At 42.9% G+C, this 26240-nt stretch overlaps 1 protein-coding gene across 2 annotated transcripts; it reads right to left on the bottom strand.

The window, feature by feature from the left end:
* Positions 1-1613: 1613 nt before the first annotated feature.
* On the bottom strand, positions 1614-26215 carry xirp2b (xin actin binding repeat containing 2b). 2 transcript variants are annotated; one of them, XM_049727813.2, is made up of 10 exons: positions 26080-26215; positions 23893-24025; positions 13183-13326; positions 12510-12635; positions 11828-11917; positions 11634-11688; positions 11463-11551; positions 2405-11264; positions 1830-1960; positions 1614-1762 (listed from the first exon to the last, which is right to left on the bottom strand). In XM_049727813.2, the coding sequence occupies exons 3-9, from the start codon at positions 13234-13236 to the stop codon at positions 1869-1871; spliced, it is 9366 nt and encodes a 3121-aa protein (XP_049583770.1). In that variant the 5' UTR covers positions 13237-13326; positions 23893-24025; positions 26080-26215; the 3' UTR covers positions 1614-1762; positions 1830-1868. The 2 variants fall into 2 exon arrangements, with proteins under 2 accessions (XP_049583770.1, XP_049583769.1); XM_049727812.2 differs by lacking the exons at positions 23893-24025; positions 26080-26215 and adding an exon at positions 14713-14862.
* Positions 26216-26240: the final 25 nt, after the last annotated feature.

Here is a 26240-nt window from a genome sequence, read left to right as displayed (position 1 = left end):
GTGTAAATCTTCAGAGCGCTCGGCCAATCGCCTCGCGGCGTCATCACAAGACCCGCCCCCGACAGATTCAGACAGCAAGGTAGATTGACGGCGTGGTTGCCCACCTTTTAAATAATGTACAGCGTCAACACATTTATTTCAGTAAAACTAAATGTTTATGCCAAAGTTGTCTGTCATTTTTTTCTTTCCATAACGATAGAAGCTATTTTAATTGGATTTTTTAAATGCTAAAATATAATTATTACAGTTCCATAGAATTTTGTTTTCCTAAAACAGTACATCACACGATCACAAGACGTCAAATTTTAATTTATAAAAAGAAAAAAATTCTACCAAGTCTTATGTAGTTTCCTCTCACATTTCAAAAACATGCATGTTAGGTGAAGACGAAATCAGAGGTCACCAAACCTTTTGAAAGTGAGCAAGAGGTAGTACTCAACAATAATGAATGGTTACCAGTTTGAAACACACTTTTGTAATTACCTCTGAAAACTGTGATTCAATTTTACAGGAGATGCTACTGGACTGTTGATGCATCAATGATCTGCAGAGCGCCTGAAGAGCTGCAAGGACCATCATTGCAAAGATACAAAACATTTGAGGATATATGAAAACATGCAAGACAAATCCAACAAACAAAAACAAAACATTTATTGTCTTTTGATTCATATTGTAACGGAACCAGCCTGAAAGCTTCGACAAATTCAGGAATTGACTACAAATTCAAATCCCACCTAATCAGAAAATTTTATTTGAAAAATATTTTTGTTCAAAATAGAATATAAATCTATTACCAGATTTTCTTGGACATAATGTACACTTGAATAAATAAAATAAATCCTTATTTCATTTAGATGTCTGCACACCAGGTGCTGAAATATTGTGCTAATCTAATATTGTGTGATTGTAATTTTAGCCAGAGCGGCAAACGTGATTATTTCACATTAAAAAAAAATGTCAAAAACTAATTCCAAAGCACAATTCATATTTTTTCTCGATATAATGCATTGGATCCATATTTAGGATTCACTAGGGAGAAAATTCTAATGTCATAATCGCCACAGCAGTAAAACTAATCAATTTTGGCCATGCCCGCCAATTATCAAAAAAAACTTGATTGCTTAGCATGATTAAAAATCCAAATATATGCACTGTAGAAACAATGCTTCTTGTCACATTTACATTCTCTTGCTTTCCCTCTGCAACACCTGAACACAACACTGCCTCCTTGCTTCCAAACAACATACTCTTCATCCTTTCAATCATTGAACTATCTTTTATTTCCTTAATTGGACCATTGTGACTATTTTTTTTTTTTCATTTTCTACTTAGGTAATTACTTTACAAGACACTTCTTGGAACAGTCTCTCCGTGTTGCTGTTGGATTAATTTTGGGGAATTGTCTTGCGGGGGCCACTGCGGTTTGGCTAGTTGAATGTCTTCCTCTATTTTAAAAGCTTTCTTTGGGGAGTTGGCCTGCGGAGGCCAAACGACGGATATTCTGCTGCCCTGCGGTTTGCTCTCATCAAATGCTTTTGTCGCTTCAATCTGACCACCATGATGTGTTTTGTTCCTGTCAAGTGAACTTAGGCCGCGTGTTGAATATCTCCATTCGAGTTTTTGCTCCGGTGGGGTGGAGGCGTCGGTTCCCGCGGGAGCTTTCTGACCGAGTTCATTATTGTACATTCCTTTGGACTTGAGGAGTTGTTTGTAGTGGTGAAGACAAAAGAAGTGTCCGTGGAGAGAGACGTAATTTCCCAGGCTGCAATAAACATGAGTTATCAGTGCCGACGGTGCCTTGTGTGCGATTTGAGGACGGCTTGGTTTACCTTAGTTTACTTTTGCATTGCTCACAGAAGAAGCAGGATTTATGGTACTTTTTTCTGTCCACTATCCATCCATCCATCGGATACACCCTCCTTCGACACACTGTGCACAGCTCTGACTTCGGAACTCGAGCCTGTTGGGGAACAAAATAAATAATAATAATAATAAAAATAAATAAATAAATAAATAAATACATAATCTAGAAAACGATTTCATGTGTCGGCCATCTTGTTTGTGTTTGATTACACTTTGAGCACATGCATAGCAAAACAGGCGTCACTCATTTTTTCTATTCGTTCTACAAAATGCATAAAAGGCCTCACGAAAACAAAAACAGGATCATGATAGACAGACAGACAGACAGACAGACAGACAGACAGACAGACAGACAGACAGACAGATCACTAGTGTTAAAATGACATGCCTGAACACCTCAAAACAGGATCTCACGGGATCAGTATTTAATGCTAATTAGGGGAAACGATGGCGCAGCACAGTCTTAAGTCAGAGGTTAGTCATTGCACAATATCCATCCATGCCTCGGTTTCCTCATGGCTCATGCTCTCTAATATTTTACCGATGATCGTCTGATGAGACACCGCCTGCGACGTCATCACTTCCGTCGCAGTCTTGAAAAGCGCCTCACTCTCGCTGCGGGTGTGGTGAAAGTTCTTCAGCAATTTCTCAGTGGCGTCTTGGTCGTGGGTTTGCGTTCGTCTGGCCGGCGCCACTTTCCTTTTCACCGCGTCAGCGTAAGAAAAAGGAGCCGGCTGTTTTGACACACCGCCAGAGCGCTGACTGACACTTGTCGTGGTGACCTTGCTCCCAAACACATCGCAGCTTGAGAAATGCTCTGTGATTGATTTGCTCTCAGAAGGAGCTGATGGATCTGTCCGTACAATTTCCAGCACATTTCCATGAGAGGGGAGGGCCGAGCTGAGTTTTAAGCCCGGCTGCATCTCAAGAGGACTTTGCAGCTTTGCCGTGTCGACTTCCCGTCTGATTGTCAGCGGATCCTCGTGATCGCCTTTCTGCTCATCTACAGAGAATCTCTGCTCGCTTGTTTCAAAAATATTCTTGAGAGTCTGAATGTCAAGAGCTGCCGACGCCCTTTCGGAGTCTTCCTTGTCTTCACTTTCGTTTTGCAACCATTCTGTAAATGCGAGCAACTCTTTGCTGATATCTGTTTTATCTGTTGATTCAAATTTATTGACAAGACCGGACAAGTCCGCTTTGGGCAGATCTTCCTTTTCTTGGATCTTGTCCTCATCGCCGTCCTCCAGCTCCGGGCCCAGTCGTTCAGGTATCGCAATGGGTTCCTTTCGGATATAGGTTTTATTCATTTCAGCCTTTTGGGCCTCCTCGAAGAACTCCTTCTTTTCTTGAAATGAAGCCAATGATAACTCGGAGGTATCTTCCGGGACCTCATTACAAAGCGGCGGTTTGCTATCTGCCTTACTTTGACTTTCATTTGCATTTAAAGCCTTGGGAGGTTCCCAGGTGTCTTTTTCTACGATGTGCTTTCCAGACGACTCACCGGAGCCGTGAACGGACTCAAGTTTGATTTGCCGATGGAATGAAGCAGGCGTTTCCACGATTTCGGATTTCTTCTCGCATATGAGCTGCGAGGATATTAACGGCGGCGGGGTAACGCCGCGAGACAACTTGGCAGTGGTGTCTTTGAGTCGCGGCAAATTCTCGGCTCGGTCAAACGTCGGGGAGGGTGTGATTCTTGTCAGTTTTGATGTCGGGGTATCGCAGCGGCGCGGCGGAGGCGTCGGGGGTGTGCCGGGCCTTTGGAGCGGTGTCGGCGAGGGAGTGACTTTCTGGGACGAGTCGGTCCTTCGAATGGATTCGATGGTGATAAATGTGGGCGAGGGAGTTCGGGTTCTTAGAGACGGCGACGGAGCTCGTAGGTCCATTCGTTCTTTCCTGCTTTCAGTTAAGATCTCCTTCTTTAATTGCTTTTGGACTTTTATAGAACCAACGCCAAACTTTATTTCCTCAGCAACAGATTCCAATCCGCGCTTCTCGTTCGTAACTTTTTGAGCTCGACTCGACTCGGGAACATCATCCCCCAATTTTTTGTGAGGAACCTCCGGGCTTGCGAGGCAATCTGCAAATGTGCCGAGTTTAGTTTTGGAAACGGTTTGCATTCCCGTGATGTAAGAGATTACGCCCGCCACCTGTTGCTTGGGAGATTCCACGATTCCCACTGATGCAGACGTGACCGCTTGATTCTGTTCCGACTCGACTGGCACTTTAATTGGCTCGGCACGACTTTCCTCCAGTGACGCACTCTTCGGAGTAATTGTCACGGCTTTCTTCTTGGGATGACTTTGATGTGCTTTTACTCTCTGGGAGTTGTCATCCTCTTTGCTTTGAACATGCTCTTTGACGACACTTGTGTGAATTTGTAGAGCGGCAGTTGTTTCTTCCGTTTCGTTGATTGTTTCTGTGACGGCCGTCTTTGATTCGAAGTCTTTGATTTGACTTAATTGTGTCGCCGCTTTCGACTTTTTAGATTTCTTTTTCTTCTTTGGTGCTATTTGACCGTCACTTACATTGATGGCAAGATCTTCATCTGGGCCGGGGGACACTTTGGTTATCACCTGCTTTGATTCTGTCTTTACCTCTCTTGACTCGGCGGAATCGTTCGCTTTCACCCGAGTCTTTGTCTCTTCTTCAATCTTGGCGTCGACTTGCTTTTCCTGCTTAGTGCTCTTTTTTACCTTTTGGTTTGTTTTTGGCATTTTCCCGATAGTTTCTGCTTTTTCGGTGGGTATTTCTGGTTGCTCGTTTCTCTTGGGCTGCGATTGGGATTTCTTTGATTTATGTTCAATGCTTTCAGTTTTTGCCATTTTAACAAGGCCTCTTGATTTATCCATAACCGTTCCATCGACCATCTTTCTTTCAGATTCCTTTGCGTTTTGATTTTTCACATGTTTCTTCTCAGCGGTGATTTTTGCGAAAGTGGTGTCTGTGGTGTGACTTTGGTTCGAAATGACAGCTCGAGTCGACACCTGGGAGGAGACGGAAACTATTTTCTGTTTGGTTGTGTGAGCGGTTTGGCTCACAGCAGTCACCGAAGAGCTCTTTTGAAGCTTAGAAGACTCATTAGAAAGTATTTCCTGCTTGGCAGATAATATTGTGGAGATAACAACCTGCTTGGATGCATCACGTGACGAGGAGGACTCGAAATGAAGCGCCGACTCGGCATTTCCAGCTGCGGTCTGGATGGTTTTTGTTTGGTTGGCATCTTCAGCTGCCTTAATTGAGTCATTCACAAAAGGCGGAGTTGGAGTGGTTGGAGGCGTGTTTTCCTCTTTGTGCTTACGGTATTTTTCCTCGGCTTTTATTAACGGGGTGTTGAATTTACTTGTTTTGCCTCTTGGAGAAGGAGTGGGGGAAGAAGGTGGGGTGATGCAAACTCTCCTGGAGGGTCGCGGCGATTCTGGTGGCGGCGGTGGCGGGACTTCGATTCTTTTAGATGTTCGTGTCGTGGTTACAGACTGGACTGTTTCCACGTTAGCCTCAAGCTTTGGGACGGGACATAACGGAACTTTGACTTTCTTCACTGTCATCTTTTTGGCCTGGGTTGGTGAGACGGGAACTGGTTGTTTTGGGATCCTTTCCAGGTCTCGCCGTGGTGGTGGTGGTGGTGGTGGTGGTGGTGGTGGTGTTGGTGGTGGTGGTGATGGTGGTGGGAGTAAGTCTAGTTCAACGGTAGCTGGTGGTGGTGGTGGAGGGAGGTGGTCCCCGTCAGAATCCACAAATGGAGGCGGCGGCGTCGGAGGAAGAGGAAGGTCGATGTCTACCACCGGTGGAGGGGGAGGAGGCAAATCGGGTTCGGCCACTTGTCGTTTAGGAAAGTACACATCTGTTTTGACTTTTGTTTTATTCAAGCGGATCATTCCTTTTGGCTTCAGGTTGCAGAATTCCGTTTTTAATGTTTTGATGCCGTGACTTTGTGTGATGGTTTTGTGCTCCACAATGGTTTTGGATTGTGTGCTGCGTCTTTCCGTCGTACACATTGTTTTAGTTTCGGTCGCAACAGATTGATGATCGTCTGAAACTGCGGTTTTGATTTTTTGTACGTTTCTCTGTGTCTCCGCATTTAAATTCTTCACAGGAGGCCTCTGCTTAACTCTGACTCTTCTGTAGGAGCCGGCTTTCCCTTTGGGAGTTTCACGCTGTGCCGTTTCCATAAGTGATTTAATTGTGCCTTTCACATCGCCTTTTATCACTTCCTCTTTCTCCATCAAAGTTTGCTCTTCTTCCTCGGCACTCGGGATTCTTTGAATTCTTTGAGCGGGTGGAGGTTCAGTGAAGAGCTGTATCGTTCCTTTCACATCCCCCTGGACATCTATCTCCTGATGACAGATTTTTTTCTCAGAAGAAGCATCTTGTAGACCTTGCATTGCTGCTTGAATGTCACCTCTGACAATTTCTTCCTTCTCCACCTCAACCACCGTTTGTGTTGCCAACTGGAGAGATCTTAAGGTAGCCTTGACATCTCCAGGAACCAGATCCTCCGTGGTGGCTTCAACTCGTGGGGTTGCAGATTTCTCGAGAGATCTCAAGGCTCCTTTAATATTCCCGGGTATAATATCTGGTTTCTCGATCTCCTTGTGACGATGTTGCGCCCTCTCCAGGCATCGCATGGTTTTGGGTATGTTGCCTTTCATGACTTCCTCTTTCTCCACCACGACTCTCTGGTTTACTGATTCTGACAATGATGTCAATGCAGCTTTCAGATCTCCTTTGACGATCTCCTCCTTTTGGAGACCCTCTAATGAGACCGTGGGCTCAGTCATGAAAACCTTTACCGTGTTGTGAACATCACCCGGTATGATATCATCCACGGTGCGCTCGATTTGCGTTTGGTTGCTACTAAGGATGACTTTGGTGCCCTGAATGTCACCTCCGATAATCTTTTCTTTCTCAATAGTCTCGTCTGACGCTTCATCTGGTTCTAAGTGGAGTTGTTTAAGGTAACTGAGGGCCCCGGATTCGATGCAGGTGGAATAAAATTTGACGTTCCCCTTTTCGGTTTCATCGACCGTTATCCTCTGTGTCAGATCAGGCTCATCTTGGCTGGAGAGTCTTTGCAGGGCACTCTTTATATCTCCTCTGACCACGCCCTCTTTTTCCATACTCATCTGATCTTGCTTGTTCAGAAGGGAATAGATTGTCATCCGCACATCGCCTTTCTCATCCTCCTGAATGAGGAGTCCATGTTTGACAGAGCCGCTATCGTTGAAAAGGTTATTTATGGCTTCCCGAATATCTCCTGGTATAATTTCTTCCTTTTCGATACTTTTGTCGCTCTCTTGGTTGAAAAGCTGTCGCACGGTTGAAGTGATATCGCCCCTCTCTTCCGACTCGATGACCACCTGCCGCCTGTGTTGTTCCTGTCTGTTCAGGAGGTTCATCATAATAGTCTGCAAATCCCCTCTGATGACTTCCTCACGTTGAATCTCGGGAGCTTGCTGATTCATCAGATTGTATTTCGCCATCCTAACATCGCCGACTTCATCTGATTCGATGAGTATGCCTTTGGATGTCACCATTTTCTGACTATGAAGTTCTTCTAGAGTTCCCTTGACGTTCTTGCCCAAGATTTCCGTCTTCTCCGTTTTCGTCTCGTTGAAGTCATCAAAGGGTGTCGTTTCAAAGAGCCACGTCGTTGACTTGACATCTGCTTTGACAATTTCCTCTCGAGCGACGTGCGTCGTCTCGTCGTCTTCGTCGACCTCTTTAATGTGGTCCAAAGGATTTTTCTCAAACAGCCAAACGGAATGCTTGACGTCGCCCTTTTCCACGTCCTCCATTTTAACCGTCTCGATGAGGTTCTCTGAGCTCAGGCTTCTTATTTTATCAATCGACTGCGTCTCGAATCTCCATCTGGCCGACCTGACGTCGCCCTTTTGTATTTCGCTGATATTGACCGTTCGAACCGACTCCTGCAACATGGCCTCCGATTCAAAGCGGTCTTTATTCATTTTAACATTGCCCCCTTGAATGTCCTCCACCGTCTTCATGAACGTCCTGCTTTCTTCAGATATCCTATCAAGAGGCTGCGTCTCAAACTTCCACTTTGCAGACGTGACGTCTCCTTTCTGCTCGTCCTGTTGCGTGACAGATTTAATGACGTAAACCTCGTCCGAGTCCTTGATGGCGTCCAGAGGTTTGGTTTCAAACAACCACCGAGTTCCGATGACATCTCCGCGTGTTACCTCCTCGCTGGTGACTGTGGTCACTTCATGGTAATGACCCTCCTTGTCCTGAATGGCGTACAGAGGCTGAGTTTCAAAGAGCATGGTGTAATTTTTTACATCGCCCTTCTCTTCATCGTTGCGAGCAATCGTTTCCATCGTGGATAGCTCGGATTCAGACACCGATTCCTTGATTCTATCCAAGGAGAAGGTCTCAAAGATGAATCGTCCCTTGTCTACGTCCCCACCGTGTATGTCGGTAACTGTCCGGCTTTTGGATGTTTCTTCTTGGCTGTCGTGGATGGCGTCTATGGATTGATTTTCAAAGAGCCATTTGCAGGTGACGACGTTTCCTTTCTGAATATCCTCGCTTTGCACTCTCTTGAGATGTTGCATCATTTCCTCCGATGTCGACGTCATGATATCGGCCGTGCCGTGTTCAAAAATATGCTTCTTCCTCGAGACGTCACCTGAGGCAATGTCGATCTCGGTGATGCGCTTGAAAGAATTTCCCTCCTCACCGGAGAGATTCTCGAGTTTTTCGGTCTCAAAGAGAAAACACGCCGTCCGGACATCTTTGCCTTGAATGTCCTCTTGATTGACCGTGCACGTTTTCAAGACAGTTTCCGTCTGGTGGTGAATTGCATCAAGCGCTTGCGTCTCAAAGAGCCACGTGCACGTTTTCACGTCTCCCTTTGGCATTTCTTCAGACTGATTTTCACTATTTATGTCGACTTTTTCATACAGGACGTCCATTGGTTGCGTCTCAAAGAGCCACTTGCAGTTCTTTACGTCTCCTTTCACAATTTCTTGAGTTTCGCTTTGTGTTTCTTCATCTTCGATATTACTGAAGTACTTGATGGCATCGAGAGGCTGCGTTTCAAAGAGCCATTTGGCGGTCTTAACGTCACCGGATTCGATTTCCTGTTTGGATATCCCTTTAATTATTTGATATTTGTCAATGCTTTCGTCAAATTGGTCGATGGGTCGCGTTTCGAACATCCATTTGTACGTTGTGACATCTCCGCTCACAACCTCTTCGTGACGCACTGTTCTTAACTCGTGGAAGTGGCCCGAGCTGTCCTGCATGGCGTACAACAGCCCGGACTCAAAGAGGTTTTTGTTGGACTGCACCGAACCACTCGTGACGCCCTCAACCTGGATCTTTTGCGACTCGTCCCTTCTGCTTAAATCGGTGCTCTCAAAGATATGCTTATAATTTGACACGTCCACTTTGTCAATTTCTTCCAAGTCAATTGTTCGGATGACTTCCTTCTTCTCGTCTCGAATCTGTTCCAAAGGCTGGCTTTCGAACCGCCATTTCTGATGTCGAACATCTCCCCTTTCCTCGTCGAGTTCAACCCATCTCTTCAGTTTGCCAACCTCCGCCAGCTCCTTCGCCTCGTCGATCGGCATCGCCATTTTTTTCAATTTACCGACTTCTGCGAGTTCCTTCGGCTCCTCGGCCGGAGTGGTTTCAAAGTAATGCCTGGTGGATTTCACGTCTCCTGCGATAATTTCCTCTTTTGTCAAGGGGAGGCTATTTGAATCATCTTTCAACATGTCCATTGGCTGAGTCTCAAACACCCAGCAATTCCTGCGAACATCGGCTCTGCAACTCGTACCGTCCTCCTGCGTGAGGTCCTCCTCGATATTGACTGTGCGAGTTATCTCCTTCTTCTCATCGCGTATGTGCTCCAGAGGTTGACTCTCAAAGCGCCACTTTTGATGTCTCACGTCCCCTTTTATGTCTTCGTTAGGCAGTGACTTTTTAAGTTTACCGACTTCAGGGCAGCTCTTCCTCTCCATTTGAGGGCTGCTTTCAAAGAAGTTTCTTGCCGATCTAACATTACCCCCGATAATTTCTTCAACGCACTGAGTCGTGGCGTTCGAATCATCCTTCAGAGAATCCATCGGTTGGGTTTCAAACACGAGGCAGTGCTTGCGCACATCCGCCCCGACGACTTCTTCGGTTTTTGAGCATTCCAACTCAGTCAGGGAATTCAACGCCTTTATCTCAAACAACCATCGTCCCCAGTCTCCTCTGTTACTGTCCTCCATGGAAAGGCTACACACCAGCTTGAAAGATGAAAGCGGTTTGTTCTCATCAAGAGGTTGAGTATCAAAAAGCCAACGCGAAGCAATTGAACTCTCCAGCTCGGTTTCAATTTTCCGCACCGATTTAATCTCCAGCATCTGACTGGACTGCCCCATGATGAAGCATTGAAACTGAGTGTCAAAGTTGCTCGTTATGGTTTTCTCCTCCTCGTTGATTTCTTCCACGACTGATCTTAAGCTCAGCAGATGGCTTTCGTCCACCGTCTCAGTGTGTCCGAGGCCGTCCATGTACTTATCATCAATCATGTAAATGGTGGCGTTACCATCCTCTTCTGTGAATACCACCTCTTTGGTGAGGTCTTCTTCCTGGTGCATCTTATTCAGACTGTCCATCGTTTGGGTTTCAAACAACCATGCCGCAGCTCGGACGTCTCCCTTGTCAAACTTCTTCCTATACACCATGGAGTCGATCTCACGTGGGCCCAGCTCGTCTATCGGCTTGGTCTCGAACATCCACGCCGTGCGCCTCACGTCTTTCCCGAGAATCATCTCTTTCTCTGTCATCTTGTGATTTTCTTCATCTCCATCCAGGGATTCATCCTTGATGGCATCTAGTGGCTTATTTTCAAACATCCAGCGCCTTGCCTGCACATCTCCTGGTAGAATCTCTTCCCATTCGTATTCCTCATCAGTGACATCAGCGTCATCCTCATACAAATACGCTTGACTCGCCCGCTGGTTGTTTACCGTCTCGTTGTATTCGTTGTAGAAGTCCTCTTCGATATTTTTCCTGACGCCGGGATGTATGTGCTTGTACAGACGTTTCAACTCAGACATGCTCCTCTGCTTGATGTAAGCTTCTTTGCTGAGAAGGTTTTTGGCCGAGTTCACTGATCCTTGAGGCTCCTCGGATGAGTATTGAGTGACGGGAATACTTTCGATGATTGGTGACATTTCAAGTAAATCCGGTGGTGGCGGCGGAAGGTAATCAGAGTCGTCTACGGCCGGTGGTGGCGGCGGTGGAAAGTCTTCGTAATCTATCGTGGCGTCCGGAGTGTCCTCTCCTGTTTCGACCGCTGACTCTCGGTGCCCCTCATTTGTCACTGTGTTGGTCTGGGTCGCATTGGACGACCACTTTGACCAACTGCTGTCACGTCCAGTCTTATTTAAAGAGCAAAAGTGACATTTGTAGGTAAATTACTGCAACTAATTATTCCATTTCATTAATTACATCTTCAGATAAAGCTTTAATGACATGACACAAACTTAGCTAGCTTTTTTGGAACTTTAGCTTAATCAACCATTTTCATTCTGCTGGATGGTAAAGCAAAATTTGTAAATTATCATAAACGCGATTACCTTAATCGGTTTGTGTGGCGCTGCTTCCTCTATGGTTCTTTCAAAGTGAGCCCTGAGTTCTTTTGTTGTGTACCTTGGAAATTCTTCTTCTGTCCGTTAGCATCGAAACGAGAATAAACTTAAGTTCCAGAAGCTTGGAAGCAATGTTGTGTATAACATACAACGCCTTACCTTCATCTTCATGGATTTTATCATTGCAGTGCAAGTTGTTGACACCGTCTGACACCTATTTAACACAAGAAACAAATATTTTGTCCTCTCTAACCTAAATGGAACATCATACATTCTTTAGCCACAACACTAGCAAATCCAAACTAAATAAGGAACAAATTGTTTTGTAAACAGAGGACTCTAAAAGTACATACCACTGTTTCTTGGGTGGATAGTAGCTGCTGACTGCCCGCCACCACCTGATGCTCGCCGCTTGACACCGACATCTCTGAGTGGGACATTTCCTGTAAATGTAAAAAAGGAATGGTGGATTTCACATCTGGTCACACTACAAGCTGTGACTTCAGCAATATTCACATTTCCTCTCATTTTGATGATAAAATGGAGAAGCTACAATGTTTTAAATTCACATTTGCTGGGATTTGATACATAGGTATTCCCAAACGACAACAAGAATAACAAAAAACATGCCTCATTCATCTGAGCATGCCCTCCTGGTGCTCATGTGATAAGAGTCTGTTCCACATACGCACGCCATGTTGAAAATCAAGCAGGGACGCGATGGTTAATGCGATACAATGTGACTTGTGGAGATAGCGGCGGGATGACAACACGCAGGGCTGCTCATTCATACCGTGCCATAAAAATAATAGAAAAACACAACGCTGTAAATGTGTGTTGTTGCAAATGAGGCGAGATGGATCACAAACATCGGTGTTCATTTTTAGAATATATGGCATATTTTTCGCTAGGCTCACCCATGCATGTTAAAGCATCAGCATTCCTGTCTGCGCAAATGTTTCCCGCTAACTTGATGACAGACATCTTATTCACTTTCATGCATTGGCGGCCATAATTGGCCTCTAATATGTGTACCTGCACACTGCTGTGCTGGAAATGGAACTGGGTTACATGAGATGTGGTCGTTTCCTGGGTTTGAAATTGTTTCCTCGCGTTGGCGAGTCCCCCAGGCATGGAACAGATCTCAGACTCCTCCATGACCTAATGAAGCAGGGGGGGAATATCATTAGTGGAGCTCCACCTCACACGGAGCTTATCTTCAGCCTGCTAATCATGTTGCTAAAGCAGCCGTCTCCAACTTTTTCTGCGCTACGGCCCGGTTTCAAGTCAAGGAATATTTGGATGGCGTGGTAGAAAAAAAAATAAAAACAAAGTCAATGTAGTTAGTGGCTATAATTAGTGGTAAAGTCATTAGTTTGTCTAAAACAAACCGGTAACATTTGGCTAATGGGAGACTTGAATCATTTTTTTTTTTTTAGTATTTTCCTTAAGAGCTACTCTTGTTTCCTTCCTATTTATATTTGCTCGTCTATTTGTACTGCCGCTGACTCTGACCCCGCCGACTCACTCGCCACTGAGTGACCGTCACCACCTCCACGAATACAGCATGACAACATCAGCAATAAAAAGGTGACAATGCCCACAGAATTGTTGCGCAGCTATCTTGCGACCGTCAAGACCGCGTACAACAATAACAAGAACTTTACTTTCACTTTAACGGTGGCTGCATGATGCAAGCACAAAGTACCCTGCTCGGGATGGTGGTGTTGCCCACTCGCTGGGTGACAGTAGATTGGTACATGGTGGCCCTAGTATGGCTCAGTGCTTGGTTCTTCTTCTGGTTAGAATGTTACAGGAGGTCCTGCTCGGCTTCAAGGTGTGCTGCCAGCAGCTGAAGACACAAAGCCAAGGAATTTGTTTGTTGTTGTTTTGATAGTCCCACATACAGGGAATATAATTTAGTCATGCAGACACAAACAATGATGAGTGGTACCTTACAATATCTTCTACTTTTACTGTAATTTTAGATGTTTTTCAGAGAAGATAAAGAATATATGCCTGTGAAGATCCTTATATTATATAGCAATGTGTTGTGTTTAAATACTCAAACCACAATTTTCTAGGCTAACCGTTAGCATGTCGATGACATTTTGCATTGTTTGCAATCAGGCTTTGCTACGGCTAAATTACTATATGCTTTTTTTTTTAAATACGCAACAGGTAATTCATTTTGTTTTATGTTCATTTTGAGAGTAAAGCTAAACTGAAAAAAAGCATTAAACATCTCAAGGCTTCATTTTTGACGAATCATTCAATAGCTGCCTAACTGACGCTCATTTTGAAGTGATTTGAAATGATCAAGTCATAAGTCATGTGACTCCGCGGCTGACGGTATAATTTACTTTGGACATTGGCAGTATTATTATTCATTGCAGCCAGGATAATATAATTAGAAGTAGACAACGTGGAATAGTAGAGATTTTTAAATTAAGTGTATTGTGCCAGATAACATCAAGTTCTCAAAGTTCCATCACATCAACAGACAATCAAAACCACTGGTGCATTGAACCATTTCGCCATTTGAAGCCTTTTTTATTGAATTAATTAACGTCTTAGGTCATTAATGATTTGCGGTTTAATTATGTGAGATCTGCCTTAGAGAAATGTACTATGTTGTATAAACCTAATTATTGAGTTCAACTAAGTTAAAAAGTACATGGCTACAAGATACAAATACCAGGTCAAGGTTTTGAGGGGGATGCACTGTATAAATAGAAACCGTTAAATGTGATAGCAGAGAGTAAAATTTAAAGCCAAAAAAGTCCAAGGCTATCTAATGACATGTTATGCTGTACGGCAAGCTCAAATAACAAGAAAGTGAAGTAATCTAGGCGCCTTACGAAAATAAATGTGGCCTATTTTAAACGCAACCATGAAGGGCCATGTTGGTTTTATGGAAGCGGTGAGGTCAGCGTGTACCTTGCTGAAAATCGCATTGATAAACACGCCTTTGATTAGAAATGACTCCACTGTACTGGCCATTTCATGGCTTGTCAATTTTCTTCTCAGTAGCGCGCCGCAACACCTGCAGTACTGCAGAGCTCCGTCCATTTGGAAGCAAAATAAATCACTTCTCAGCTTGAGGCGGCGTTTCAAATTGCCGAGTTAATTTTCTGTATCGTCGCTGTTTATTTCCCTGCAGGTCAAACATTTATAATTTCAAACTAACATGGTGACAAATTCACATACGGTGAAATCCAATTCATTCATAACCTACCAGGTAAAAAAATAGAAGGTCTATAAAAAAAGGTAGAATCCCACACAAATGGCCACTGCACCCCCAGCCAGCAGGGTCGTTCCAAATAAAAACAAATCCCAGTCGGCGTTGGAGACCAGCTCCAGCAGTGCGCTCACCTCTCTAAGACCAATGGCGGGTGACAGCTGATTTTATTTTGGAACCTCCGCCCACTCCCAAAACATGGACCTGCTTGGATTTTTTTGGAGCCTCCCCTTGAAAAGAAAAAGGAATTTCCCCTACAGATGCTATTAAGCAGCCATTAAGCAGGTCACCTTAGTTTTAGGGTGAAACAAATACAAAATTAGATTATGATTTGTCAAAGTGCCACAGTATAGTGTCAACCACTTAGGAGGTCTTACTCGATGTCAGATTTATTTATTTTTTTGCAATAAGTATCGGTGGATGGTATCGGCTGCCTGTAGGAGTACCCGATACCGGAAAATAAGGCCAGTATCGGCCCGATATTGATACCTGATATCAGCCCATCCTTAAAAATAACAGTGACGTAATCAAAAACCAAATAAGTCAGATTACAAAAATAATGTACCGATTCGATTTGGTCCGATTAAATCAAAACCGTTTTTCCGATTCAAACTGGTTTTCATAACACCCCGAATGAATTGACGCTGCCTAAACATAAAGCCTACCAATCGGCTGAAATGAAGCAGTATTATTTTCATAATTGCAGCCTTTGCAATTTGAAAATTGCATTCCGCTACATTGTGATGTTAATTTGACGTCCATTAATTGTGGAGCCCTAATCACGGCCCCACCTTGCATGGCATGCAGCAGCTGTTAGAGTCTGTCATGATACGCCAAATTGCATCTTCCCGCCAATAATCGCAAAATCCATTATGACGGTCCCCGCGCCGCGCAACATGGACGCCTGCCAGTCGTCAATTCAGGTGTTGCTAAATGGCGTCGCGCTGCGCGGTGGCTCTCAAATGCGGCCGATGATGTAATGTAACGTTAAAGCCAGCGAGGCGTAGGGGGCACGTAAATCTGACACCAGACACCTTCGAGTGTTGAGTGTGTGGCAGCTCATCTTGTTCGGTCCAGACGGAGACGGTGGCGCCTGCCTGCCTCGGGTATCTTGTAAAGTCAAAACTAATGTTCGTGTCTGCCAGGCATTTGAACACGCCCGGTGAGAGGATCTGCAAATCTTTCAATGGCCCACCTGTTTTATAGAAATATTCAACATGGGCATATCAGACGCTTTTTTTTTCTCCAGCGCGAAAAATATTAGCATCAAGCCGGTGGGGGATGACAAACGCCGTCTGAATTTAAAGAGAACGAGAGGCGACGCCGAGTTGGCTGCGTTCACTCCCACAATGGCGCAAACGCTCATTCCTAACAAAGGGTGTCTACGAAAATACCAAAAGGAAGAAAACTCCAGCACTTTGTCCGACGAACGAAAATAGGGCCCCATAAGATTTATATCACGGCATTCAAGGCAGCCAAAGACACTTTTGTCGTCGACGTGAATTTTTCACGGCTCGTCCGTGATTATTTTAACTGTGATGAAAAAGGCAAAGTCAGTTCTCCTGACATTTAGAATTATACGCAGATTTCCTCGGCCATTTAAAGTATTTACAAAAGGGTGATTTAAAGGGAGGCTAAAAATCATTAACTTGTAGGCTTATCTTCTTTTCATGATGACCCTGATTTATGCAGTTTGCACAGAACCATTCGCTGTAGCGCAGTCAAGTTGGGCCGTGAGGCAAACGCACACACAAAACTATTATTTCTTTAGATTACTTGAGTGGTGACCTTGTGAAGTTTTTGACGATATGAGCAATGCGAGTGGCCCCGCTCAGCGTGCTTTAAGGCGATTCACGCTCCGACTGAGAATACGGGTCAAATGACACACAACTGCAATCTTGCAAACACTTTTTTGGCTATGATGGCGCCGTATGATAATGGAACAAAGCAGCACTTCATTTTTCATTATTGTGAATGTTTTGATTGTAAAATTTAAAATTGTAATAATTTTATGGATTTGAATTTTGGGTTCAGCCTTCTTATGTGGACTTTTCATGGTCTCCAGCATCCCAAAAAACAATCCACGTTAGTCCTCAAAACAAAGTATTAATAAGGAAGTAACCACCGCTATATAAATCCCCTACATTTTATTACGGCTATAAAACCGAAACTCACTCGACTGCAAAATGACAAAAATGAAGTAGTTCTAAGTGGCTCAATTACTTAACATACTTGGAGAGTACATAAGATTCTGAACATGATTAAAATAGTTGGGTTGTTATGTGTGACCAGTGGACAAAACTTGCATGAAGCTAAAGCAGCAAATGTGAATAAATTGTCTACGCTTGTGTAGCTTCAGCTTTGGCGGCTTTGACTCTCAGCCCTCCAACTAAATACCCAAACATAAGTGTTTGCTGGAGAGACTTCAAGTGCGAATGAGTCAATTGTGGCCTCTCTTACTTACTCAGCCTGCTGCCGTTAATATCTGTGAGCTCTTTGTCACGTCGCTTGATTAAATAGAAAAGACGCCACACCACACTAACATCTCAATTCAGACGATTTCGAGATTCCAATTTCATAATTTGTATTGTCGATTCAAATAATTTTTGGGGAATTTTAAAAGTACAATCTGCTTTCCTCGCGATGCACTGTGCAGACTTGGCATCACTTCCGCCCCAGTGAGCACTGCATGCGCCCCACCGACAGATGCGCCATGAGACGCATGTCAATGAGCCAGCTCTCTTCCAGATGACACCAAAAGTGAGACAGCGCGTCAAAGCCTCCATTCAATCCGGAACACAATATTCCCAATTATTCACCTTTATCTGAGCCCGCACTTATCATCGAGATATTTTGAACAGCCAACTGAGCTTTAATTAATTAATTAATTAAAGGATAATGAGGCTTTCTGACCCCTAAAAAAAAAAAAAAAAAGTGCTGCACTTTCATCCAAGCATTTGGAAAATTAATTTCCTCTTTGGATCGTGTGGAGCGCAGGACTAAAAGTCATTGGAACTGAAGATCAGAAAGAATGATGGCGAGGATGAGCTGAAAAAGTGCCGCTTGTGTGTGTGTGTGGTGCACTTCTGCAACACGATGACGTCACACATCTTTCTGCCATGTAAGCTAGCTCTCATCAGCTTTTATAACTCCAAAGTGTGGCAATATAAAATGAGCATGACGGGAAGCTATTTGTACATTATCTTCAAGGCTTTTATCTTTGACAAGCTGCGTAAAGTCGACGACAGTAATTATTGTCATGCAGATTGAATCCAGACAACTGCGGTTGTCCAAAAAAAAATAAAAAATCCAAACAAAGACAAATGGATAATAGAAGACCATTATGACGGCGAGGCTAATGATGATGTTGCGGCAGAATAAAAAAAAGGTCCTAACCCACAAATCGGATCATTTGGACTTGTTAGTGAACTCATTCAAATGTACAGTTGTGGGTTCATCAACATCATTACATCCAGCTAATCATCCATTTTTGTTTTGTTTATTTATTGTTTAATTAAAAAAAAACATGTATGGACACAGAAATAAGTAAGACCATTAAAAAAAATACTGTTTACTATTATAATTTATGTAAATGCTCTTTGACCGTCTTTGACTGTCACCGTGGGATAGGGGGGAACGAAATTTCGGTTTCTTTGTGTGTCTTTGGCATGTGGAGAAATTGACAATAAAGCTGACTTTGACTTTGACTTTGATCGTCAAAAAGTTAGCTTGACAAAGTTAGCTGACACTCAAGGGCTCTAAAACTTTGTAAACTTTTTTTAATGGGATTTAATTAATTTATGGAATTAAAAAATCCTGCAGTTGCACTTTTGATGCTAAAAGTGATTAGAAAAATGTGAAGTCATGGCAGTGTCCCCTATCTGCTTACAAACTTATCAAATTTTAACCCTTAAAATCTTGCTTGAGTGGAAATGCAGGGACAAGTGCGCCATGTCCACACACACACGCCACTAAATCAACGCTCAGTGATGTCACCTCGCTAATGCTTGCGCGCTAAGCTTTGAACCAGCTCCCGCTTTCGGCAACGGCACATCTGCTTCCTACGCACAATGACATTAGCGATGCAAATAAGCCCAAATTTGAAACTTTTATTGCCTCGTTACGGCCGGCTCTCCCGAATAAAGCAAAATCTTTGCATCTACAGAGACGCCAGGCCCAACAAATCGGCCATTTATGTTGTGGACTTCAAAAGTGTTGCAAATTGTATTTCTTCTTAACTTAAATGCAGTCTGGAGTCTCTGTCTGAACACTAGGGGGCATTATTTGAAAGGAGTACTAAGAGACGAAGAAGAAATGTTTTTACAATAGCAACAGATTGACCTTTGTGTGGATATCTATTTTCGTTCAGACATGATGAAATGTTTGTATGACATAATGAAATTTTGTCTGACTTTCCTTTGATTGATATTGTGAAGAACCTTGTGCTTGAATGGCTAAATGACGTTGGAAGAAGTAAGCCAATGTATCCATGGTAACAAGGTATGCGAGCGCTCTACAATTCTAGTGTGAAAACTGAAAATGAATCACATGTCAGAAAGAGTGGAAAAAAAATACAGGCTGGCATGTATATTTCATTAGATTGATTTGATTTTGCACACACAAGATGATTATCTTCTTCTCAACTTTTATCCAAGCCTAATTGGAAATATATTTATTAAGAGTATAGTATACTTCCCTCAATTTATTTGTGGTGGCATTTTACACATTCTACTTGGTGAAGACAGACAGAATATGAATGTATTAAAAAAAAAAGAAAACTAAATTGGACAGCAAAAAGAACAAGTAGCAAAGAGCACAAGAACAACAGCAGAGGACAGCGACAAGAATGCAACTAAAGACTGTGCTGAGCAGTTAATCATGGCAGACACAGTTGGGAGAACACAAGGGTGCCTAATTGGCTGACACAAGGCAAACTAACAAGGCCGGCCGGGTGCATGCTAGCTAGCTGGATGTTGAATTCAAGAAAGAAGTCGGAAATTGCTGAGCCGTGATTAAGAATAGTGTACTGGAACAAAAGTTCCATTCATCTATCCATCCATCCATTCAGTGACCAGATGGGACTGTAACATTGATAGCGGCTCCTTCCATCTGTCAGAGTGGTTTGCATAAACAGCGAGCTCCCATGGACAAACTCATCGTCAAACCCGGCCGAGGGTAACAGACTTTTACAAAAATGATAGGGGACGAGGTCTTTGGAAGCAATTTCCAAGCTTTTTTTTCTCCAAGGTTAATCCATTTCCTCTATATGCTATTGTAGAGGTCAAGGTCAAAGTTTCTATTGAAACATCACATTCGGTGACCTCTGAGCCTCTCTCTAGCTCACCTGACTAAAAACTGAATGACAGCTAGGTGACAGTTATGCGAGGCTGGAGCTGATTGCAACCAGGCCAGTTCTCCATCAATCGCTCCATCGCTATCTGACGTTTTCCTTCACCGCAACCTGAGCGGCCTACATTTTGGAGCAGGATAAGCGCAATGCGTGCCAAAAGGCCTTCTGAGAAACAATAGCCTAGCAAAACACCAACATCGGTGGCAACAGGGAATATATTTAGCAGCTGGCCGCGCTATGACATAGTCGTGCCTGACACTTAATATCGGCATTAAAAGACACCACGGACACGCGCGAGAAATCCAAAAATAAATGTCTCAAGTGACAAAAGAAGGACCCCCATGACTTAAAGTAGGCTGACCCACTTTGCATTTGGATACCCTGTGGTGGGTGGGATGGAATAAATAGATGCTAGTTGACTTGGACGTCATGTACAAGTTGCGTGTTTTCAACAAGTGAATGATTCACGGCAAAGGGAGTAACGGTGAGATTGTAATTGTAAAATGCCTAATGGCCACCTGTGGGACTTGACAACTATTTTCCAGTCAGAAGTCAAACATCTATTCATGCGCCATTGTTCCATTCTGGTCCTTGCTGGTGTGTCAAGCCACTTGACGCCTTGTCAGCTTCTGTGTTGGTTGTTGCAAACATGTCACCGCCACCTTTAAGACTCGTTTGTTAATGAGCACACATCAACCAATTTTGTTTTTTTTAAAGAGTCTTATGTGATCAAACCAAACATAGAGAATAACATTTGTGTATTCAAAACAACCTCACCTAGCTTATCCAATCAGTTTGCTCGCCTAATGCTAACGCTACATAGCATCTATGCTACTGGGATTTATCCCTTTTATCAACAGACTGAACACAAATGAGTCATGTCGTTTTTATCTTCTGCGTAGAGTGACTAATATTAGTGCTGAACTGATGAACTAAGAGGAGCTGAGTAGTCTGACTTATGTTGCCCCCAAGTGGCCAAGGCGGGAACACCAGAAGAACAGTACAATTGCCAGTTGATGCAGAGTGATAAAACAATCTTGCTTCTTTTTAGTCATACTTAATTATGCCATTGCTGTATGATACAAACATTATGGAGTGCTATTTTTCTTCATTACCACACATTAGATTAGCTTTGTTTTTGTTCTAACCTTCCTCCGAAATGGGTTACCCACTGGAAGACACTGAGAGTCCTAGACTGGGTCCCAAAGAAAGTCCTTGGAAAAACAGATTCATCGGCTTGGAGATGGCAGATCTCCGGTGTAATTATAGTTTCATAAAGGTGAGTAATTTTGGTTTACTGCCATAAAGACGCGGTAATTGTAGCATATAAATGTGCAAAGGCTGCTGTACATTGACTTAAGAAAGGTTGTTAAAGGTTGCAATAGACAGTACACTTGACTCCTCATTATGGTCATCTACATATTTTGCTCTTCGCTTTAATGACTTTTTGCGGTACGCTTTCTTTTAATTTCACTGTTGATGCAGCTGTAAAGCATTTTTTTTTTAAATTGAACATACAATGGCAATGTATTTTTCAACACTGACTGAAGAGGACTCAAAAAACGTTCAATTTTTTTTCTCTTCTTTTCATAACTACCAGTAGAGCAATAGTGATTTATTTTCAACAAAAACTCTTTATTATACTGGAGCGGATATGATGCAAAATGTATCATGCTTAATTAATCTCTGCTGCCGCGAGGGGGCCTTGCAATGTAAGCATATTAAATCACAGGTCACACAGGCTGCAGAACCAGTTGAGATTAATAACAGAGTCGGGGGGGGGGGGGGGGGGGGGAGCATTAATGGATGTTTTTATTAATGTTGGATTAGCGTCGTGTTTGTTTGGATTGAAAATATTTGTCGATTTGTATCCGCTCTCATTAGAATTGTTGCTTGTTGGATTTAAGATGGTGGTACTTGGGGAGCTCAGTATTTTTTTAGGCGGTATTCAGTCTATAAAATAAAAAAAAACTATTCTCGGTTGAGCGTTTGATTCTTTTTGTATGATGTGTGCCATCTTGTGGCGAAATTTAGTTAGCGCAGTGTTTTAATGACTTGGCAAAAAGACATTCAATGACATTCAGGTGTCACTAATTCCTCCCCTGTTAAATGACTCTCTTGGCTCTTAAAGACTTTCCTGGACACATCATTCGGCATCAAATGGAGCACACACTGAGGGAGATGGAGTGATTACAATCAGAGTGCACGAGCGAGCTGTACAAAGCCTTCTGTGTCTCATGCTAAAGAATGGGAATACAAATGAGCCTCATCCAGCCTGATGAAACAATAATTCAGCCGGCGTCATGAGGCCCCCGCATGCTATTACACTCCGGCTTTTATTATTTATGTAACACAGCATTCGCTGGCTGCAACGTGCAGAGGTGCGCGAGGTGTCAGTCCAGGATGCTGCTATGCCTAGTGGCCCATTTGACGTTCATGCTGATTTTTACATGCTGAGAAATGATTGACTGCTGTGCACAAGCTCATTTGTAAATGCTGTCATGGTTACGCTATCGCGACCCCCCCCCCCCCCCTCCCCCCACTGGAATTATGACACACTGGTTCAGTCAAGCATCATACATTTGTGTCCTCCTGGACTTTAGTTGTATTACTTTTTTTCATATTGCAGTCATTAGAGATACAAAAATAAATTTGGATGGCAAACTACTAGACTGCGTATGGACTAATCTGTTGAGTAGCTTTGCCGCCATCTTGTGGCATCTCTGTGCCGAGGAGGAACCTTATTTGGAGAAAAGCAATGCTTTGGCACCATCTTTATGGCATGTATGGACAAATATGAACCTTTCAGCTGGAGTCAAGCACTTGGGGATTTTTTTAAACGTAAAAATAATGTATTAATATAATAACTTGGGTGGTTGTTTAATTATTAGCATGTCCATTCATTTTATTGGGGATAATGCATTTTAGATACAGTCAAAGCATCCAAGAAAACATATTGTTGAATTGATCATGGGTCAGCCATATTTAAAGACAGACAACTACTCAGACATACATCCTCATCATGGTCATTGAGTGGGAACTGAACCCCGGCTGTCATCACGGAGGTCAGTCGTGTGAACCGGACTGCACCGATGGTGACTTAAGCAGCCAATTATCATAAACCTTTGGAGAAGGGTGGTGCAAGGGTCAAAGAGGAACACATAATGTATGTGTTTTGCGGTGGGGGCCATGCTAATGTGGCCGCTTGAGTAATAGTTAGTAGTTAGTCACTTTGCAATGATTTACTACCGCCATCTACAGGACTAGAAGGGAACAGTATCACTTAGCATAATTTCTTTTTTTATTGTCCCCCAATCACTCAGGAATTCTGGCAATCCATTCATCCATTCTCTAATTTCACGCCAATTTGAAACATTTTATTGCCATTAAAGTAAAAGTCAAATGTATTACGACTGAACTCGTGTTAAACAATCTGAGGCCTATGTAAGATAGCGTGTCTAGTTCTGTTTAAAACATGACCGGAGAATAGGAGAGAGGACAACTGCACTGCTTAAATTTTCACAACACAGATTTGCTGAACACCTGGCGACACCTTTTCTGCTACATTTAGTCACATGAGCATTATATGGCACGTGTAGCGTAGCCAAGATGCCCCATTTCATTTTGACGTCTCACTAACATCTACTCCAAAGTTGTGCTAATGTTGCTAAATACCCCTAAACTATTTTTTAAAACAAATACAAAATATATTTACAATGTGGCTATTGTGCAAAATATGATGAGGAGATTAGCCATTTATGATTTTTAGTCATCACAGCTAATTCAAAAACACACATATACATCAACACAACAAGAAGCATACTCACCCTTTATGTGACCTCCCACGATTAAAGGTCTTTGTCAAAATAATGCCTCCGGGAACAGTCGCAAGTTGCCAGTTGGCCTCTCTGTCTTGATGGAGTTTCCACAGGCGAGCAACTGTATCGCAGAGGATGAAGACTGTAGAAGGAAAAGGACACAGGTCACCACACCCGCCAGGCTTCCACTTTCGTTACAGCCTAAGAGGACGCTCTAGAGACACATAATAGTCCTAAAGAGATGCACTTAGTGGTCCAAAAAGTGAGCGTGGCAGAGAGTCATAACACAAACTAGGAGAGTAAACAATCGGACAAAGCTCATTATTAGTGATTTCTGAGGACGTAAAAAAGCTTCGTCACACCGAGTGCTTGCGGTGAAAGACGCCGGATGAGGCGTGTTAACTTGAGAGAGCTGCATTATTCACATGAGGCCACAGTGGAGTGTCATGTAAAGCCTGCTCGCCCATCCAGGAGCCATCAAGTTACATGGCCGGAAGATCACTTTCCTCGTCGCACAAAGGAACACTCATGTTGCTGGGTTGCTGCCCACTTACAACCCCTTGGTGGTCTTCTGGTATCTTTTGCACGCTTGTGACACAACAAAGCTTCTCCTGGGTTGAGCTACGCTACCTGAGAAACTTCAGTGGGTTCGAGATAGCGCCTAGATAAATTACGATACTAGCCAGGAAGCTACAAAGGAGAAAAGGAAAGTGGCCGTTTGTTTAAACCACAAGTGAATAGCTTTTGTCTTGCTATTTGATTCGCCTTTCCACTTTTGGTCTGATTTATTTGCATAATAGTAAGTGAAATGAATTTGAACTGGACAGGTTGGGATCCAGCCATTGACTTAAAAACTCTTCTGTCCCAAACATAAACAATTCCAGATTCTGTTAGCATTTGCTTTAACTTTTGTTAAACCCTGACAGGGGTCTGCGATCTTCTGAGTGACTGAGTCATTACAGCATTGCTAAAAGACCAAGTCATTTGATAACCTAAGACATTTGGGCAGTAATGTGAGGGGGAAAAAATAGTCGTGCATCATTATTTCATTACTTGTGGAAACGAGCGAAGACATTAAGCAGTAAAACTCCTCGGCTGGTTAAAGGTCTGCTTTTACACAGAGCACTTCATTCTCATTAGCGCTAATAGGATGTCAAAATAAAAGTTCTTGTCTGAGCCTTTAGAGAATAATCATGCCGTGGTTGGATATTACAATTTTTAAGAAAAGATAATTACTGGAGTATAGCACAAAACTTTTTTTTAATATATATATTGTCACAATGTATGGTGTTAGCTATCCTTTTTATATAACATTCACTTGTTGACTTTGGTCACTTCATTTGGAACATACTCGCGTAATTCAATACAAGATCAATACAAAACATTCTGCCATAAAAAGAATGTTCAGTGTTTACTGTCAGATATAACAATTTTTCCTGATTTTTTTTTATCTTGATTTTTCTTTTAAATGTCACGTAGGTACATAACTAAAATTTCATAATTATATATAACAGAATTTTGCAATAACGAAATAGTTGCTAGTATAGCTGGCTATTTCCCAGTATAAAACGCTATAGCACTATCTACAGTTCTAAAAAAGAACCACAGGCGGATTCGAATAGTTTCAGCAACGTCCGTGATCTGTTGCCTTCATGAAAATTTCAAAATGCATGTAAGTGCACCGAGTGTGGACATACAGCAGCCGTTCACGACAAAAAAATAAATAAATAAACCCATGCATGAGTAATGAACGCCTGGCAAGTGTAGTTGTTGTTTGTCAACTTGACCAAAAGGTGGCGGTGTGCTGCTGGAAAACACTCAACTGCTCGAAAAGGAGGAAACATTTTGTACCAATGGGAAGAGATGGGTAACATAAAGCTGCCTCGAAGAGATTAGCTTTGTTTGACACTATCAATGACAAGTAGCATTAATTCAACAATAAGTTTATTATTGTGCTGTAGAATTGCGATTGCATCACGCAAAATGACACAAATAATTCCCAAAATATTATTAGGTGCTGTTCTCCAACTTCATTGTAAATATATTAGTCACTATATTCGTCTGCGATTTTTTTTGCATTGGTTCCTCATTAGATACAAGTGTAGCTGATACAAGTTTTATTTTGTGCTTCTATGTTAATTATTCCAGCATGACGTGACGTCATGCACTATAGCGATATTTCCCCCCCATACTTACTTCAAAAAATCAGACCTTGTTCTTTCTCACCAGTATCCAAACGTGCACAGGTTTGCACCGATGCACACCGAACGCGTGCAAAAAAAAAAAAAAAAAACGCTCTGCGGCTGATTCTTGGTGTTTGAGTTCTGATTGGACGGAGAAAGTCACGTTGGCCCGGG

This window comes from Syngnathus scovelli, chromosome 8 (assembly GCF_024217435.2).
Source record: "Syngnathus scovelli strain Florida chromosome 8, RoL_Ssco_1.2, whole genome shotgun sequence".
Classification (NCBI taxonomy): domain Eukaryota; kingdom Metazoa; phylum Chordata; class Actinopteri; order Syngnathiformes; family Syngnathidae; genus Syngnathus; species Syngnathus scovelli.
The sequence above is the reverse complement of the archived record's forward strand: the minus strand, read 5'-3'. Positions and strand labels throughout refer to the sequence as shown.